The sequence below is a fragment of the Macrobrachium nipponense genome, chromosome 7, assembly GCF_015104395.2.
Source record: "Macrobrachium nipponense isolate FS-2020 chromosome 7, ASM1510439v2, whole genome shotgun sequence".
Classification (NCBI taxonomy): Eukaryota; Metazoa; Arthropoda; class Malacostraca; order Decapoda; family Palaemonidae; genus Macrobrachium; species Macrobrachium nipponense.
Window position 1 is genome coordinate 52,362,893 of NC_061109.1, and position 11,573 is coordinate 52,374,465.

At 38.2% G+C, this 11,573-nt stretch overlaps 1 protein-coding gene across 5 annotated transcripts; it reads right to left on the reverse strand.

The window, feature by feature from the left end:
- Window positions 1-333: 333 nt before the first annotated feature.
- Window positions 334-10,279, reverse strand: LOC135216969 (mucin-2-like). Of its 5 annotated transcripts, none has more exons than XM_064252501.1 (4): window positions 10,054-10,279; window positions 4,006-4,119; window positions 3,427-3,763; window positions 334-2,911 (listed from the first exon to the last, which is right to left on the reverse strand). In XM_064252501.1, the coding sequence occupies exons 3-4, from the start codon at window positions 3,439-3,441 to the stop codon at window positions 1,367-1,369; spliced, it is 1,560 nt and encodes a 519-aa protein (XP_064108571.1). In that variant the 5' UTR covers window positions 3,442-3,763; window positions 4,006-4,119; window positions 10,054-10,279; the 3' UTR covers window positions 334-1,366. The 5 variants fall into 5 exon arrangements, with proteins under 5 accessions (XP_064108571.1, XP_064108569.1, XP_064108572.1 ...); XM_064252499.1 differs by having other exon boundaries at window positions 3,427-3,777; XM_064252502.1 differs by lacking the exon at window positions 10,054-10,279 and adding an exon at window positions 9,006-9,609 and having other exon boundaries at window positions 3,427-3,777.
- Between the last annotated feature and the right edge of the window lie 1,294 nt (window positions 10,280-11,573).

The following is an 11,573-nucleotide window of genomic DNA, read 5'->3' on the forward strand; positions in this document are numbered from 1 at the left end:
CTGGCTCTGTCTGGATGCAAACAGGAAAAACTCTCCCGAATCTCACTCATGGTCTGGCTGGCCGGTTTCTGTGGCCCTTGGAGGGAATTTCTAGAAATAAAAAATTTCAAGGTATCCTACTGTTTTCGAGCCTTTGATTTTTCTTATTCTTTGTTTTTTTATCGGCATCCTTATATCTTTGCAGCATTGTGAGTGATTTGATTATAATTGGATAGGCTTATTTGCATCGTGACTGGGATGATTTTTTCTTTTCTTTTAATAGCTAAGGAATTTATCCTCACCAGGAGAGACCAGATAGGTACCAAGATGAAATAAAACAAAGAACTTTGGGCATTGATAGATTTAATTCAAAATAGGCAGTCCCCGGGTTACGACGGGTTTGGCTTACGATGTTCTGAGGTTAAGGTGCTTCTCAATTATATTCATCAGACATTATTTCCAGGGTTACGACGTATGTTCCAGGGTTACAACACCTACAACGCTGATCTGGCAGATGAAATATGACACTAAAAATGCAAAATAATCAATATTTGAAGGTTTTTGTATGAAAAATGAATAAGAATGCAGTTTACATAGTTTTCAATGCACCCAAAGCATTAAAAGTAAGGTTTTCTTAGGATTTTTCACGATGTTCTGGCTTATGACGATTTTCGGCTTTCGACACGTCTCAAGAACAGAATCCCCATCGTAACCCGGGTATTGCCTATTTCGATCTAAAACGAAGATTAATAGGTCAAGAAAACTGAATTAACTTCGGGAAGAATTTCAATTTATGTTTCATCCATTACAAAACTTGTGCTTGAATACACTACAAGCATGGGTGGTTACAAACAGTGTCGGAAATATAGAAAATATTGAACAACTGACAAAAGCAGTATAATCTCCTTTCCACCACACTGTTCAGCCTGTTTTACTTCCTCATGACATGTTCACAGAAATTTCAGCATCTTAAAGACAAGGAACTCGGAAACAGAAATGCGGCTCTTAATCTTGAATGTGATGCACTTTTAAACCAAAATTACTGGGGTACTATTATGCGGAAAGACAGGTTACCAAAACGATAAAATGCACAAAATCGGTTACGGTTACTTTTTAAAACTAATAATAAAAGGGCTTCTCAAGTAAAGTAGAAATTGTACTATCTATATCTCAAGATTTAATATTTCAGTGGTACTCTAATATTTTGCCAAAGAAAACTTGTTTTCAGGGTATTAAAGTAATAAATAGCAAACCACATACGGAAAATATGCTACAGAAAATTACAATGCAACAACAAAGATTTTCATCTCTTTCAAGAAAGTCACCACCTGCTCCATTAATTGTCATAATCAGAGACCATAGGCCGCTCACTTCCGTGTTTGCAAAGCTATGCTGATGGCACCCCGGAATGTTTGCTCTGAAACTGTGACAATGCTGCTGCTTGAGCCACATTCCTGATAGCAGCTCTTGAAATACTTTGGAAAACTTGTGCAATTGAATGAATAGGCACTGGGTCGCTTTGTAACGTTACTTGTTGCTGTCTATTCTCAAGTCCTAAATTTCCCTGCTCTGTTGAAAAAGCTGAAATATGTTCTGTCGTTGCATGCGTAGTTACTGTCGGTATAGAAGTAGTAGGGGTTGTTGTAGATGGTATATTTGGAACCTTAGAACGAGCAATATTTGCGAGACGGCGAGCAGTTACCTCTTCTGCGTTTGGCATGATCCTTCCCCTGATTTCATTGGTACTTTCATTGCTTAACGTTAATGCATTATTATCTGTGAGAAAGCTCCCAGAATCTGTAAGAAGGCCAGTTACTTCATCGTTGTTAGCACTGCTTATATGTGCTTCAAGGTCTATCTCTTGAGCTCTGTCCATGTCAACTTCAGGCTCTGTAACTTGGCCATTGCCTTTGTTACTTTCTGAAGCTGTGATTTGACCATTGCTTGATTTTGTATTTGAATTAGTCTCTTGTACATTGCTTACTGGTGTGACATGAACCATTTCTTGTTCATTGTTTATCTGTGACTCGATAATTGACAAATCAGCCACATTCCCAGTTCGAGCACTGAACTGAGTCTGAGGGAAAAGCTCTCCATCACTAAAACCTTCAACAGAAGTGACATTTTCTTCCTGGGCGATGGCCACAGAATCGCGGCTTGTTAAAACAAAGTCCAAATCAATGTTTACGAATTTTGTGGTATCTGGATTTGCATTAGTATTTAAGGCAGGAGTAGTAGTGTTGTCTTCTTTGGCAAGTTGAGACACTTCAAATTGCACTGCAGATGGGCTTGATATTGTTATAGCTGGTGTCACTGGTGTTGCAATTCCTGTCGCTGCTGTTTCTCCAGTCGGTGATATAATGAGAGGTGCCATGGCTACGGTGGTGTCAATAACAACGTTTGGTGATTGAGAAGTGGGTACAAGTGGCTGCAAAATAGGTGGTAAAGAGGCTTCTCTTCCACCAAATGAAGAAACCATCATCTGCTCCGTGTGTGCAGAAGACAGTGGTATTACAACTATAGGATTTGGAGGAAGCGATGATGCGGAAGGGAGACTTGATGACACTGGGGATAAAGACTGAGCTTCAGTTATAACCTGATTTGGTTTCTGTTGAAGATGTAAGGTACTCGAACCTGTTGCTCCAGCAACTCCAGGAAGAAGTGAGAACAAAGACTGTGGATCTGATGAATTTTCCATTTGCAAAGTACCTCTGGTTTGCAAAAAAGAGCCAGATAATCCAGAGTTTTCTCTATGATTTATCTGACTACTTACTGGAGAGCTGTTAGGAAACGTCTGAGAAATTAACTGAGGAGTTACAAGATCGTTCGAAAAATTTTGTGATAAAGCAGGTAGCGTCTGCTGCAGTGGCACTGGTAAGTTAGGTTTCAAAACTGCCATGCTGAAAGGTTGACGAGCATCAATAACAACGAACTGAAAAGAAAAGAAATATGTTACTGAAAGAAATTTATTTGATTAAGGGACAAAGACAATTAGGAAAATTAGATTTTGCCTCTGTACAGACATAAAGATTTGTCGTAGAAGGACATCATCATAGATTTCAAAAAATGATAAGAGTACAGACTTTGCTTTTATCAAGTGTGTGTTTAGGCATCCTGATAACAAAAACGCTCCCCCTCTCACATCTTCCTCCCCTCCCTCTCCCGTTCTTCCACTCAATCATTTTAGTGTTTCACCTCCCTGACTAGTACTACTGTAAGTGTACAAGTACCTTCGTCACCTCGCTGGGCACATCGTTATCAGGTGTTGTAAATAATTTTTGTATGTTAATCACTACAGGTATAATGCCATGGCCCAATGTCATTTTCACATCTTCCCTACCACAATTATATATAGACAGAAGGAATATGCTTAAAGATTAATGATTTTCGAGTGTGGGTGAGAGTGCTGTGTAGAAAAGGCTTGCTGAAATCTGACACATCACTAACTGTACTTTTTTCCATTCTGGGATCAGTTGAAGTAGATAAAAGGTGTAGTTCCGTTCAAAATGTTGCTGTGTGAATTCAAGGAAGCAGACTGACTGTGGTTTCTGTCGACGCTTCGTCTTCATTTCAGGTTGTTCGTCCCGAGTCTAGTACCAGGAATTTCTCGTATGTAGATGGGTGGGTGTAAGGTTTGAGCGGTGGGAGGGCTGGGTTCTTGAGAGTACCTCCGCTAGGTTACCATTTCAATATGCTTATTAAAATACACTTAAATGTTCATTCCAGTTTACTTCTGTTGTCCCCAAATTCGCGTACTTTTGTCTTCTCAGTATGTTGTCATTTCCTGTCGGGAGTATGCTTGAAAATGGTATAAATTAGCATGTGTAACAGTAACAGTCAAATACTCAGTGTAAAAAAAATAAAGTTTTCATTATTATCATATACACAGTAAATATGATGTAATACATAAAACACTGGATGACATTCTGCTAGATATCTGAAAGAAATGTCAGGTAACGAACACTGGAGATCTTAAAGAGTATTTTTGTGTTTGTCAGTGTTTATTGATCAGTGTTTGTTACTTACTGGAAAACTGATCTCGGGCAGATTATGACCGCTCTGATGTTGGGCTAAGGACCCTTCTGCTTCAGGTCCCAAAACTAGGATCGAAACCAACATCTGGCTAACCAGGATTCCAGTCTGCAAGAAGTGAAGAACGGAGTTGAAAAATCTGTCCTGGCAAAGGAAAGCCGCTCATTATATCATGTCATAAAATAAAACTTTTGGAGCAAAGTTGTTCGAACATTCAGTAATACACAGAAGCATGTCAGTGGAGCACACAGGAATGAATTCAGAGATCTGGGATATTTCAAGTGAAGCCTCTTATATTTCTTTGATAAAAATGAATTTCAGGATTTATGTACGTGTTACTGAGAATCCTCAGAGAAAATGAAAATCCATAAATCTCTGTAGGATAGAATGAAAATATTCAAACCTAAAAGTAAAAAAAAAATATACAAAACAATAATAGTAAAGTTATTAGAATTATGTGCAGACTAATGGGAATATTGTAATTTTTTATGATTATAGATCCCATAAAGTGATGTTAAAATTCTTGTATTTAATAAGTCGATATAGAGAAGTGATTGCATCATGCAAAGAAACTGAACTTTCTGGTGGTGTTGATCCCTTTCTCTGTTTACCCTTTTGAGTCAGACTTTTCATTTCAGCAATGATTACGTAGTTGTGCATTAGTTCTTCAGAGAGGGAAGCAGGTCATGACTGCATAACTATTTATTGCCGTTTGTTTCACACTTTTTCCCCATTCGCCTCTCTGGTAGAACTTAGGAAAGTGATGACGTATACCTTTACACTCAATATAAAATTTTCGAGTTATTTGCCCATGTTATTCTCAGCCATATTTTACTGGGAACTTTCATCCTGAATGATGTGGAAGACGAAGCGTCGAGACTGGAGCCACAATAGAATTATGATGAAAGAATAAGTTCCAAATTCCATCTGTGTCTTATACGTTCCAATCCAGCAAAATCCAGTTGTCTGTAAAAGAAAACTATGAGATGACCTTGTCTGTCCGCCCTCAGATCTTCAAAACTACTGAGGCTAGAGAACTGCAAATTGATATATTGATCATCCTCCCTCCAATCATCAAGCATACCAAATTGCACCCCTCTAGCCTCAGTATTTTTTCTTTTCTGAGGTTAAAGTTAGCCATGGTCGTGCCAACAACAACTTGGACAGCAGCGTCTACCAAATCGTTTGCTGATTCCCGAAAACTGGAAGAAAAGAGAGACGAAGAGAGAGTAGCTGTGGATACAAATCTTTCTTAACAAGGGATAGTGATTCATAATTAGCTACGACAGAAATGAATGGCTGAGGAAAACAACCGCAAAGAAGAAAATTCAAACAAGAGCACTGGCAGAGGATGGAAAAAATAGACAAGGAAGAAAAGCGAGAAACCTTAAGCTAGAGATCCCTCCCTCACATTATACAGCAAAGATGAAATTATGGCGCAGCCATAGTTTTCTGAATAGTGGTTAAGGAGCTAAATATGGCATCTACGTTAAGCTAGTTGACCAAAATAAAAGCTCGAATACCCCTGTAAAGAGAGTTAAAGGTTATTTAAAGGAAAATTGCGTTAAGCACCCTAAAATATCTTGAGGTGTGACACCATATTTCACCAGTATCTCGCACAGATATGCAATGTTGGCGTTGATAGCCATTCACTGATGCTTATAAAAAACACCTATAGAGATGGTGACTGGAAACTGGTTTAGTTCTTACGAGATGAAGCGAATAAGCCGGCGGGGGCCTGGGTTAGGGTGGGGGGGCGTTCAACTGCATGTATAAACATGAGGCCCAAGTAAAAGGGGCCTGAACCTGCAACCTTGACTCCGTAACCTTCTACGGAACTGAAAGCCTGCCTCCACACAATTAAAAGGAAACTAAAAACTTGACCACGTGCATATAGGGTAAAATGGTCTACGCGAGAAATAGTCTGAGGAAAAGCTAATGGTTGAATATAATGATAATCTAATATACCGGAAAAGTTGAATATCGGTGCACGTATAAGGTTCAGCCCGCCCTTAAGAGCCGGCCTGGTTTAATGAACTCATTGTGCTCCTCCCCATAAAAGGAATGGCTGATCTCCGAAATCGCTTCGTCGGATAAACACTTTCTGCTTCAGATGAAAATACTGTTCAAGATGGAAGGTCATCCTCTCCAAATACCAAAGTCGGTTTTTGAACAAAAATGAAATACCAAGGAGCATTAAAATTGCCATGTTATTTTAATAAAACTAGATTTTCTGTACAGTACATGAGAGAAGTATGATAATGAGGCCCAGCATTTTGTATAATACGTAGGCTTTCCCTCTGAAAATCAAAGCAATGAAAGACTAATAGGGTAAAACTTTTGTAAGGTTCACAACAATGTAGAGAAGAATACTAGCTATCAGAAAGTTAGTTACTTCGAAAATGTATGGAATTTCTTGGAATATAACGACCGTTCATGACGATGCACATATATATATATATATATATATATATAAGTCATATCACATTTCCGTGATTCATATACATATATCGAGCTACAATGTCCTTTAATATCTAATTCGCTCTACCTCGGAATTAATATATTTTCATATATGCTTAACCGAAGGGGAATTTTTTCTCGATAATAGACTTGCCTGGACCAGGGCGCGAACCCGTGGATCCTTTCAAACCCAGGAACGTCAGTGAAGCTGGGTTTGAAAGGATCCACGGGTTCGCGCCCTGGTCCAGGCAAGTCTATTATCGAGAAAAAATTCCCCTTCGGTTAAGCATATATGAAATATATTAATTCCGAGGTAGAGCGAATTAGATATTAAAGGACATTGTAGCTCGATATATATATATATATATATATATATATATAGTATATATATATATATAGTATATATATATATATATATTATATATATATGTATGAATATATACTATATATATATATATATATATATATATATATAATATATATATATGTATATATATATATATATATATATATATATATATATATATATAGATATATATATATATATATATATATATATATATATATATATATATATATATATATATATATATATATATATATATATATATATATATATATAGTCTCATTCTCATAACAATGTTACAATGATGGTAGTGGATTCAGAATGCTTACAACCCACTTACATCGAAGCACGAGGTTTACTATTCTACTTAGTCAGCATTTGCCTAAATAATTTTACAGAAGCGGGACTTCTTGTTACCTCTCTTAAGGTATGAACCAAGGTTTTTTCCCGTGAAAACATAGTAGGTGCATGATAATTCATTATATATATAATATGTGATATATACGTGTATGTACTTAGTGTGTGTATGTATATATATATATATATATATATATATATATATATATATATATATATATATATATATATTCATCATATGTTTGCTCTCTCTTGGAAAGGGTACAAGCTAGATAAACGTGGAAAGGTGTCGTGCGCTCCTTAGATGGCCTTGCTTACTCTTCTGCTTTACTTTTCCTAGTGTGTTATGTCCTTAAAAATAAATTTGCTACACATTAGTCTTAAAGGGGCTTTACAGTAAAACGTTTATATTCTCACATAGTTTAATGATATTTACCTTGCTCTATCTGTAGAGTAGACTTGAACATGTATATTTTGATTGCTCAACCGAACTGATCGGCAGTCGATTTTCCCTCGATGGAAAGTTTGATTTAATGAATACCTAAGTTTGGCAAGATCTAGTACTAACTCTCTCGATACTGAAATGAAACTCAGTCCACCTCTTTACTGACCTTTGCTTTACAATATAAATTTTTTATCTTATAAGAATAATGAAGTAAAGCTGACAAAGTCTCATGAGCCGGAATTCTGTTAAAGGTTTGGACGTACCAGGTTTATCATTGAGTAGGCCTAGTTGTTGCTTATTGGTTCTTATGTGGCCACCACTTCTTTGGGAACGTGGAACTAGCTGTTGCCAACTTGCTTCACATACGGCAGCAACAAGTTGCGTGTACATTTTTAATAATAAGATCTTTGGAAATAATTGTTTATTTTTATTTGTTAAGGAGCCTCCTTTAACTGTAAGTGGTTCAAGAGAATAAAGGACGACGAGCATTGTCCCATTCACATTTTAACTGCAGAATTGTCTATGGACCCATTTGTCCTTCAAACGTTCTCAGCATTTGCCCCATCATACTTTTGCACAGAAGGCTCATCAACCGTATGTTGAACCTCCTGCAAGCTCGGCACCAGTGATCTCTATTTTGCACTCATTCTCTTGTTTCATGGAAGTTTAAGGCTTCTTTCGTAGCATCTCTTTCGCACCAGCCATCCGTCCGTTTTTATCCCTTTCCCGCGTTCTTCCTTCTACCATTAACCGATCTTGCACCGTTTTCATTCACCTATCATCCTCCATTCTTTTCTCATGACAAACATTCGAAATATCTAGTACCAGATACCCTTGCGGATCTATTGCTTTTATTATGCCATCATCCAAAGTGCCAGTCATTGTTTTGTCTTCCATTTATTCTTATACAATTACTTTTTCCTTTTCTTGCCAGGGTTTTCAGTTTCTTTCTGTAGTCTTTGAGGTTGCTTTTCATTATCTCCCGTCGGTCCATACTCCATTCACAACTCACTTTATCCAACAATTTTGCAACTGCATCTACCGTCCGTTCTCTGACTTTTCAGGTCACTCTATCTGTTGAGGTATTACATAGTCACGAAGATATAATATACCACTGTCTCAGCCCACTTACTACATGTAATATTTGCACTCAACCCTTCAAACTGCATCTCTTTCTGCTCTATCATAATCTTTTAGAGGGCCCATGTATGAAAAAAGGGGGGCGAATGGGGGTGGGATAAAAACGATCAAAATCAATATTTCTTGTGATTATTCACCATTTCCTAATAAGATACGGGTAATGACAGGTTGTCTGTCTGCTGCTTGAGAGAAAATCTTTTAAAAAATCACGAGACTAAAATTATTACTGTGCTTGATTTTTCTTACCTTTACAAAGCAACTTGACGAAAGGCTTATAAAAGGGTTCGCTGCTTTTCGTGATGAGAGATTCTGAACGGTGGAATGGAACCATTGTTGATGGATTTCAATTAAATATTCTGGGGGATAAGCGAAGGGTCACAAGAAAGATAGTCCTACCGCGAGTGCTTCCAACGAGTTTACATGACTACAGACAAATCGACTGACAACTCAGACGGCCTTTTGCTTCATATGCGTAATCTTAAAAATACAGTAAATACGCTATTATAGGGGTTTGTTTACGTTTTCTACATATGCACGTACATTTCCAAATGATGCATATGTGTATAAACTGTCATCCTGCTTCTGCGCAGTCGACGAAGGAACCGCTATCAAAATTTTCGGCAACCTTTCCTCCAAATTTTGGATGTTGTTGTATCCTCACTCTTTCACAATAATAACTGAAAATGAGCAACAACCCCGGTGTGTGTGCTGCCGACAAATTCCAGGAAAATGAACTTTGAGTTTTCCTCTTTCCTTTTGGTATAGCACCTCATACAATTACGAGTTGTGGTTCGGACATTAAGTTCAAATTTTGCAAAGTTAAAATCATTTTTAACAAGATACTGACACAAACGCCCATGCTATAGTGCACAATGTATATTAGGTATGAAATTAACTGTCAAAAATAACTTGTATAAGCGTAATAACGTTTATTGTCTGAAAAACGGTTCTAGATGTCAAATGAATTTGAAAATATTGGAAGTTTTCTTCGTATTTATTTCCATTGGGTCAGAACTGGAACATATAAGTGAAAGTGTGTATGTTCAGAGAGGAAGGGAAAGAATATTCTTGCCTTTTGAGATCTGTTTGTACTTGCACGTGTGTCACCGATTTCTATCACTTAGGAAAACTTATCACAAACATTACAGTTGTGAAGTCGCGCCACTTATTTATGGAGGCGAGTGCCCATGAAGTTGCCATGAAAGAGGCGCAGAGACAGACACAGACACGGTCCAGGTATACTTAGACCGTGGAGACAGAGAGGCGAGCGTGCATGTGGGCGTTCCTTCCTTACCTTAGACAACAGCATGTTGCCAGGAAGCTCTCTCGACGGTGAATGGTCCTCCAGAATCTGTTCTCTCGCTCTCGGTTGCAACGCCCAGCGCATAAAGCATTAATTCATAAGGGGACTGACCACTTTTCCTATGGACATGCTTTGACCTCTATTGCTGCAACAATTTGACATTCAAGTTTCGTCACAGGTCGCTCCCAGCACGAACGTTAGGTAGCTCAGATATGCCTCATAGAAAATGTCAGAGAGAGAGAGAGAGACCCACGTGGGCGACGGTCTGTTTAAAAACGCTACAAACTATATCGTACACCATCATCAAAATAATGTGAACAGCAACAGTTGTATACCTTCCAATATACTTAACAATTCAAAATACTACTCTTATTCTATTATCTGTAAAAGTAAACCGTTGTTGTCATTCGTCTCATCTCTCCAACCCGATCAGTTTATGACGAATTAAAACTGTTTTCGTGAACAGTTAGACGAAAAAGCGAAACCAATGGCAGTGCAGAAAGGCGCCTAAATTCCAAACCAGTGCTGTCTTCATCTGAAGGACCTTTGCGAGGATGCTCTCTGTGACCTTTAAAGAGCTTCGAGTCCACATACGTGAAGGGTCACCTGTGTGTTCCTCGGCTTGGTGACCTTTCCTAATGTCTCTTCTCCCTTTCCTCGGTCTAGCAATTTGGCCCCTCCTTACTGACTGATTTCATCATCAGAGGCAATGCCTTCATTCTGGGAATGATCTATTTATGCAATACCCAAGATCTATTTATAGAAGAGATCTTGCCACGGAAGCGCGCATAAGAAGGCAAACATAACGACACGTAACTCCTAAGAGTTTATTCATCAGTAAGACGATTCTTTAAAAGAGGCTGGTTTCAAAGGAAAACAAGAGTAACTATCACGCTCATCCTAACTCTGAAAACCTGAGTTCATCGTCAGATCCCTCTGTATTCTCGAACACTTTAGATGTATTCTCGAACACTTTAGATGCCTTTGCAGAAGCTTCTTCAGCTGCGTGGCTCTTTCGATGTTCATTGCCATCATGCACATACTTACCTGCTCCTGGATACCAAGGCCCGTACATTTTAGCGTACTTGCCAGGAACACAATGCTTTTTTCCTGCTAGGGCTTCTCCCTCGAGAGTCCTGCATCTCTGTAGTGCCAAACATCATTCCTCGTCACGTCCTTTGATACCCAGGTTGCTACCCTGAAAACACACATTAATCCACATGTCTCCTCTTCTGAACTACATACTCATGTATTCAGACCCTTCAGACTGGAAAGACTTATTTTCTTTCGTGTTTTGTAATGATTCCTGTAGTGTATGGATTGCAAATGCAATTCAGTAACGTTACGTGTGAAGAGTAGCGACGAGGCTATTGTTTCACTCCTCGAAATATTACAAATAAACTCATGTACATACTGCGTACGCTAAGGCACATAGACGTCATTGTTTTACCTGCATGGTCTTTCTTGAACATGGTCAACTCACTCACTTCCTGTCCTCCAAAATTTTACCA

What these genes read in the sequence shown, in the direction of transcription:
- LOC135216969 (XM_064252497.1), bottom strand. Translation starts at nt 10,146, where the DNA reads ATGCGCTGGGCGTTGCAACCGAGAGCGAGAGAACAGATTCTGGAGGAC. An exon ending in GCAACATGCTGTTGTCTAAG is followed by an intron (nt 4,120 to 10,053) that starts GTAAGGAAGGAA and finishes CACTTCTTGCAG; the next exon opens with ACTGGAATCCTGGTTAGCCA. An exon ending in TGCCCGAGATCAGTTTTCCA is followed by an intron (nt 2,912 to 4,005) that starts GTAAGTAACAAA and finishes TTTTCTTTTCAG; the next exon opens with TTCGTTGTTATTGATGCTCG.